This window comes from Macadamia integrifolia, unplaced genomic scaffold, assembly GCF_013358625.1.
Source record: "Macadamia integrifolia cultivar HAES 741 unplaced genomic scaffold, SCU_Mint_v3 scaffold2813, whole genome shotgun sequence".
NCBI lineage: Eukaryota > Viridiplantae > Streptophyta > Magnoliopsida > Proteales > Proteaceae > Macadamia > Macadamia integrifolia.
Genome location: NW_024868981.1, coordinates 4,610 through 12,709, shown reverse-complemented (window position 1 = coordinate 12,709; position 8,100 = coordinate 4,610). Strand labels below are relative to the sequence as shown.

The 8,100-nt window shown below is 39.8% G+C and overlaps 1 protein-coding gene across 1 annotated transcript; it reads right to left on the bottom strand.

Moving 5' to 3' along the window:
• Positions 1-2,683: 2,683 nt before the first annotated feature.
• LOC122067293 (putative disease resistance protein RGA3) lies at positions 2,684-6,873 on the bottom strand. The gene is made up of 2 exons (XM_042631124.1): positions 6,702-6,873; positions 2,684-6,618 (listed from the first exon to the last, which is right to left on the bottom strand). Exons 1-2 carry the CDS (start codon positions 6,724-6,726, stop codon positions 2,846-2,848), a joined length of 3,798 nt encoding a protein of 1,265 aa, XP_042487058.1. The 5' UTR covers positions 6,727-6,873; the 3' UTR covers positions 2,684-2,845.
• Between the last annotated feature and the right edge of the window lie 1,227 nt (positions 6,874-8,100).

The window sequence follows — 8,100 nt, the reverse complement described above, 5'->3', positions numbered from 1 at the left end:
CTCCGCTGTGTTGATCCATAGCTCGACCACCCCTACCACTGCTAGTAGAATCACTTTGCCCATGTCTTCTGTCCTCCCACAGCATATGGACAGTCTCATGACCCTGAACAGAATCCATCATGTCCATTCCCAAGGAGTAGAGTTGCTGGACGCCTTCTAACTCATGCTCAATATCAGTATTTTCATATGACCCAGCCACTGACCCGCATGTAGACCCATCATCCGACCACCAAGAGACCCACTCTCACCTCCCTCAATCTCTATAGAATTTTTGGAATTACTCCTAACCAAGTTAGGAATATTCCCTTCCAAAACCGAATTCCTCAAAATAGGTAACTCAATATGTATTTGTCCGTTACCTTCTTCACACTCCATAGTGCGCTCAATCTCCTCTCTAATTGGCTGGCCAGATGTGGAAAGATTTTGAAATCTCGTATGGGCAGAAGAGCCACCCAAGTTGGCACTATTCCTTACCGGGGCTGCACATGACCTCCGTTCATCACCACCGTCGTCGGAGTCTGCCACTGGTAAGCTCTCTCTCCGCTGCTCTTGTTCCCTAACCTCCATTCCTTTCTTCTCCCTGCACTCATGGATCATGTGCCCAACCCTCTAACTGAACCCACATCTACTTAAGCCATCCTCATACACAATCGCCTGTTTGAACCAGAAAATATCACATGTACCTGGCTGCTTCCTTTCCACATGAATTTCGTCCAGTCGCTTTGCTCCTAGCTCCACCTCGACTTGGACCCTCGCAAAAATTCCCATTTCCGCAGATCTAGTGCGTCTATCTAGTGCCACCGGCCTACCTGCTGCTTTTGCCATAGATAATAGTATTTTCTCATACCAATACTCAAGTGGGAGGTCTGGGAATCTGATCCACACAAGCTTGGTTGAGATGTTTTTAGCATTAACGTCAAAATCAGGCTTCCAAGGTTGGAATCTGATCACCTGGCCTCCGACCTTAGTCAAACTTCGTCTCCACATCACCACCATATCGCATTCCTGGTCGAATTGAAAGAGGATATACCCCTTCCCCATAGGTGTCATCTTAACTCTTCCTTTAAGATTCCATGATATCCCGGCCTCCTTACGAATATCATCCAAGGATATATACCTAAAATTCACCCTTCCTATCAATGCGAATCTGAATCTCTTCAACCTTTCCTCATAGGCCTCTTGAGGGATGATAATCTTCGTGCAAGAGCCCGCATGGACAGGCTCAAGGAGGTCCTCCACTTCCGGTGACACCCTGCCTACCACCGAAGAGTAGGATTTCTTCATGGCCTGATCTTGATCAGTCACATCCTCCTCAAGCCTCCTTTTCCCCCATTATGCAGCAGCCCCTCACCTTACCGCCTCCAAGCCCTACCACCCCTGGACCAGTGCTTTCCTCCTCCACAGCCGTCTGCACCGGCCTAAGGAAATCAGTGATTAAGGGTTGCCTACCCCGATCAGGTGGCCAACCCCCCTCCAGAGCTTGACTCACGTCCCCAAGCAGTGACGCACTCCTTCCACCGTGCATTTAACAAAATCAAAAGAAGTCCACTCCCTGTCTCTTTTCAGTTGCAGAATCCACCGTCGATGTCGCACTGTCGCTCATGCTCACAAATTTACAATTCGTTTTGGGAAAACTGGTCTTAAATTTTTTATGCGGAGAAAGCTTTCCAGTGCATCCTGAAGCATGAAATTTTGATATCTGGTTCATAAAAAAAAAAAAAACCTAGTCAAGCAGATTGGAGTCCGCTTTCGATTCTGCCAAGCCTCTTGCTTGCTCTCTTTGTTGATGGCCATGCCGAAGGTGGAGTTTCCAAGTTGGCTTAGGGGTTTCGGCCTTGTCCTTTTGTTCTTATATTTTTCTTTTTATTAATAAAATTATCTTTTAGCAAAAAAAAAATTCCGTATTTCATTTATTATTTTTAATAAAATTTCTCCTTTCTAATCCTTAGCAAAATAAAAAGTAAGTATTCTCATAGAGCTTAATTTTTATGAGTAAAGCTAGTAGGATGCTACAAAGATGTCGGTGATTGATAGTGTGTCAAACTTTCCTGGACATATTTTGGAGGAGCTAGTGAATGATAAACTCACTAGACCTCGCTATAGATTCTGCTTATGCGCTTTAAAGGCCCTGGCGATGGCAATGTCGAACGTGGAGTCCTCTAATTGCTTTTGTAATTGGTTTTCATTTTTTTTCCCTTTTTTTTCTTTAATAAAATTATCAGATCCTTTTAGCAAAAAAAAAAAGAATACAGTCATCAATAGAAGGTTTTGTCCTGTTTGAGAGCCTTTCTATTTCTAAGTCTTCAATTGAATTCTTTTATCTTCACCCCAAACCCCCCAACCCCCCTCCCCCCAAAAAAAAAAAAAAGAAAAGAAGGAAGAAAGGGGAATTATCTACCTTTGAAGTTTGAACATATCATAAGATGTGAAATCCATCCAAAAGAAATGGAAAATAATTCATCCGAAATGATTACAAATTTGTTTTTAAGAGGGAAAAAAAATAAGATATAACAATTCATAGACTCAAAAGGAATGCATACTCATGGAGGGCCAAAGGAAATAACAGAGTAAGCACTCATAAATAAATTTAAAAAAAAAAGGGGGGGGGGGAATACTTTGGTATATATAATTTGAATTATATGAAAATATCATTAAAAACCATCATATTTTAGCCCGGCATAAAAAAGATAACGAACAAAATAACGACAACTTTGTATCCATTAAAGTAAAGACCCATATTAACTCCAACAACAAAAGAACTATAAATTTGGAGAAATGCAGGGGAAAGAAGAAATAAGTATCTAAACAAACACTAGCTTTTCAAGCATTAGCTAGAAACGAAAATTCAAAAGAAAGAAATGAGTAGAAGGTAGGAGAAAACGAACCTGAAGTCTGGAGGAGTAAGGACAATGTTAGCAGGGGATTGAGGTGCATCATCAATGGTCTCCAGACCACGACAGTCTATAATGTTCAGTTTTCGTAACTTCCTCCCTTTCAAGTGTTCTATCATGTTCTCTAAAGGCTCCAATTTAGGGCATTTCCAAATAACCAGCTCTGTAAGTGAAGGGAGCTTCTCCAATCCATCAGGCAAGGTTTTTAGTCTTGAACAATGCGAAATGGTTACCTCCTGTAATGATTTCAGCTCTTGAATTCCCTCCTGAAAAAGCTTGATGAGGCTATGACATCCCCAGATGGTCAATTTTTCAAGTGTTGAGAGAGATCTCAATCCACTGGACAAATCCTTTAGTTTAGGACAATCAATCAACCAAAGAACCTGTAAGGATGTCATGTGCGGAAGAGTGTTGGGAAACGACTCCAAATTAAGGCATCTCTGGATATACAAAGATCGAAGCAATGAGAGGTGTCCCAAGCCATTTGGTAGAGCGGTTAGATTAGAGCAATCAATTATTTCCAATAGATGGAGGTTTTTGAGATTTCCTAAGCCTTCTGGTAGAACCTGTAGATTAGGACAACCAATTATAGCCAACACACGAAGGGTTGATGGGTCCCCCATTTCCTCTGGTAATTTTTCTAGATTATCACAACCTTTTATCTTCAGTGTGTCTAGTGATCTCAAGTGCTGCATCCCTCTAGGAAAAGATGTCAACCTATTGCAACTTGATATTTCCAATCCATGAAGTGATGAGAGCTTTATGAGGCCAGCAGGTAGAGCTCTCAAATCTGAACACTGCTCAATCTTCAAGATTTCCAATGACATCAATTCTTGGATCTCATCTGGTAAAGAGATCAAGCAATCACATCCACTGATTTCCAATTCTTTAAGTGAGGAAAACTTAGCAATACCCCTTGGCAGATCCCTTAGATTTGTGCAAGAAAAAATAGTCAGTGCCTGTAGTGATGTCCAGCGTTGCATCTCTTCTGATAAAAACATGAGCTTAGGGCATTCCCTAATTTCAAAGTGTTGAAGAGATGAGAGTTGTCGTACACCCTCTGACAATTCCTTTAGATTTGGGCAATTTTCTATTTGCATGCGTTGAAGCAATGAAAGGTTTTCTAACCCATTCATCAAAACCATTCTATTTGTACAACTTTCTATATGCAGTGTCTTCAATGATTGTAGGAGCTTCTCTGGTAAAGTTGTAAGATTATCGCAGCTTTCTATCCGCAGCTTCGCGTGATTGGCTCGTGAAGAACCCATTTGATCTTCTCTCTGATTTGCCTCCTTCAATCCAACAAGAGAGCTCAACTTATCACATGCCTTGAATTCCAAAAGCTCCAAGTCCATGAGACCCTCAACTCCTGCAGACTCTAGATTTTTACAATAAGAAATCATTAGTATCCGAAGAGACCTCAAGCCTGTAAGATCCAAAGCTTTTACATGGTGACATGAGTAAATACGCAGTTCACGTAATTTTGAGAGATGTGTACTCCCATTATTCAACCATTTAGGGAGCTTGGTGCCACTGAAACGTAGTATCCTTAGAACAAATAGATCTTGATGAGGTTGGAGCTCCTCCAATACGCTGTCCTGTTTCATACTATCTTCCTCGGTACAAACATGCCAATCTGATTCCCATTCTAATGTCAACTCCTTGAGTCTTCTTTTCTCCTTGAAATTTGCTGCTTTACCAACTTCTCCATCTTTCACATTGTTGAGACCAATTAAACTCAGCCTTCCTCCAAGTTGTTCTAGACATCTCAGCTCTTCAATATCTGCAGCTTCAGTAGTAACATCGTTTCCCACCTTAAATGAAGTGAAGGTTTGAAGATTACTCAGTTTTCCTAAACCTCTTGGAGTGTCGAGACTTCTTTCAATTTCTAGATGCCTCAAGTTGATCAGTTTTGTTATTCCTTTAGGCAATCTTTGAAGATATTTACAATGTAACAGCTTCAAAGTTTGCAAATGGTGGAGATTGGAAATGGTGGCAGGTAATGCTTTAAAGCTACCATGGGAAAGATCAAGATACCTCAAGTGCAATAACTCTCCAATTGAAGATGGCAAATCATCTTTGTTGATGTGTCTAAGTTCTAGTACACGCAGGCTCTTGAACTTTAATAACAGAGGACCATAAGAAGAAATATTATTAGGACACCGAAGAAATGTCCGAACATCATCCACAACCGTGGCTTCGTATCGCCAGAGCTTGTTCTGTGCAAAATCATGTAAAATGTCATCCATCCTGCACTCTAATGGTTCACCATTATCATCTTTTTGAACAACTTGAAGGAAAGACCTCTGCACCAATGAATTAAAATAATCATCACCAATATCTTCCATTAATTTTACATCTCCACCATTAATGGGTGATAATGCTTCTTCATCTTCCAAGAAACCTTCAGCCATCCATAGCTGAATCAATGTCTTCCTTTCAATTATAAAATTCTTGGGAAATACTGAACAATATGCAAAGCATCGTTTCAATGGTGACTCCATGTCATTGTAACAAATCTTCAGTGTTGAAATCTCTATATCTTTATTCCTACATGCTTTCATAGTATTTAGAACAGTTTCCCACTCTTCTTTATTTTTCTTGAAGTGCATCATCCCACCTAGAATTGATAACTCAAATTGATAGCCTTGGCATTCCTTAACAAGTTCCAATCCTATTCTGACTAGATCTTCACTCTTCTCTGCACCTCCTATCCCAAATGCTTCTCTGCAGAACAATTCCCACCTTTCTTCATCACTACTACATGTCTCCATCATTAAAGGAACTGTCCCCCTTATAAGAGGAACTGTAGCCATTATTGAAGCTACTTCTTCAAATGGTGTTGTTACAATAATTTTGCTCCCTTTGGAACCAACTCTCAACAAAGCTCTAAAATTATTCCATTTTTCTTCATCAAAGCCACTTGTATACACATCATCTAACACAAGTAAAAACCTTTTTCCACTCAAAATCTCTTCTAACATATGCTGTAAATAATCCAAATTTTTTAAATCACCCATACTTCTTCTTCCAGGAGTCTTTTCAATTATTTCTTTTACAACATTTTTCACATCAAACCCCTTCTCAGATGACACAGAAATCCAAGATTTCAGATCAAATTGTGAGCTTATTGACTCATCATTGAAAATCTGCTTTACTAGATTTGCCTTGCCAACACCTTCCCACCCCACTATAGGGATGACAGAGAGCATTTCTTCATTTTGATCCATTAACATCTTAATAATCTTTCCTTTGTCATCCTCCCTTACTTTTATTTTCTCCACCAAATCAATTTCAATTGTGATAGGTAGTGGGCCAATTTCATATATTTCTTGGGGGATTTTCATTTCCATTTTTCCTTTCTTCTCATCTAGCAATTTTCCATTCAAAACCTTGATTTTACCAGACATTCTGTGATGGAATATTAATAAAAGTGGGTGGAACAAGTGCAGTGCAGGCAAGGACTTAATATTGCATACCTTTCTGGTCATCATGAAGTACTTTCGAATTCTCATGGCTTCATATAACAACTCATCTAACACATCATCTGCTTCATAATATAATTCTTTAATCTTTTTCAACAACATCCATACTCCTCCATCTTCCAACTCCTTCCTTTCCAGATCCAAAAGTTTCACTTTGGTCTCCCTCACAATACGTTGAAGCTCTTCATACTCCTGAACACCTCGTCGTCCAAGAGTGGTAGAGATCATCAACTTCTTATCACCTGCATAAACCAGAAATTCATTAGAAAGCTAGAAGAAAACATAAACTGAAGACAGTAGAGAGTGGTAGAGATCAATTCTTTACCAGCTGCATAATCTCTCTTAGCCATTTTTCCTTGTAAACAAGAAGCTAGCAGAAATTCAGTAGACGGTACAAAGAGGAAAGGAAGCAGATAGTATTCAAAACAGTGGAAAGAAATAAGGGTTAAGAAAGACTTATTGGGTAGTGGAGTCAATCATCCACAACTTACAACTTGCACCAATAAAGCAACAATAAGTAAAGTACTCAGTGCAAAGTTTCACCCATCAGTATGACAGTATCACGTGGCTGCAGTAGAGTTGAGACCCTTACCAAAAGAAAAGGCAATAAAGTTAAAGTCTCAATCAATGTTAGTGGTAGCAGCAAAGTCTCAATAATGTCTTTTTCTTTTCTTTTTTTTCTTATTCAATTTATGTCCCTTTTTTTGGTGACAGTGATGCTCAAATTTCAATCCATCACAAGAATCTAGACCGATGATACTTTTGGATCCAGCTCGTCTCCAACGACTGATCCACCGATTTTAATGTTGTTCGATACGTGGACTTCGATGAATCTAACAGTTGAACGGTTTCGACCCTTCTCTCCTCTCACTGAACAAATGCAAAGGGCGATCACTTGCTTTCTCTCTGAGCATCCTTCGACTTCTGTATGTCTTCTGTTTTTACGCTCCGCCAACTCAGGGTGGAACTTGCACTGTGGTTGTTTGACTGGCAAAATGTCAGGAGATATTGCTAACTTATGTATTGCCACATTGGAATCCAACATTGGCATTTCAGGATTGCTTTACTTGTAGCTATACCGAAATGCCTGGGTTGTTTAGGAAAGTTGGTTGGGGCAAGAAATGAAATGATTTTATAAGAAAACTAAGTAGCCAATGCGAGAAGAGGCGGTGGGTGGGCTTGGAAAGGTATGGTAGCAAAATGGCAGTCCGAAAAGAATGTTCTCAGGTAAATTTTCCCAGGTCAATGCCTGTGATCAGTCACATTTGAGATTCCAGCCAACCGCGTTTTAGTATTGGAATAATTATATGACATGGTTCATTCAACTAGAAAAAGGTGTAAGATTTCTTATTAGGTGGGCTAGCATAGTCAAAGATTTGTTTCCAAAACCGATTTGGTGGTGTTGACTAAAGATGGAGTAAGCAGAAAGAATCCAATATTATTGGTAAGTGGTCTCTATGGAGATATTGGATTCTATTAGCACACCTTAATGGTATGAAATATTTATTACTATATGTGGACCTAACGTATTGTTTCCTTAATGTGGAGGAAACCCTAATTTTATTGCAGGGTTGGTCCCTACCCTCACCCCTATATATAGTTATCACTGACCCATTAAGTGAAGCTAACGACCAAAAGCAAAAGGGAAAGAGGGTAGACCAGACCAACATTGATCGTGTTGTACAAGGAGCATACAAGAAGACATTGAGGAGTTCTTATTCTTC

What these genes read in the sequence shown, in the direction of transcription:
- LOC122067293 (XM_042631124.1), bottom strand. Translation starts at nt 6,726, where the DNA reads ATGGCTAAGAGAGATTATGCAGCTG. An exon ending in TAAGAGAGATTATGCAGCTG is followed by an intron (nt 6,619 to 6,701) that starts GTAAAGAATTGA and finishes TGGTTTATGCAG; the next exon opens with GTGATAAGAAGTTGATGATC.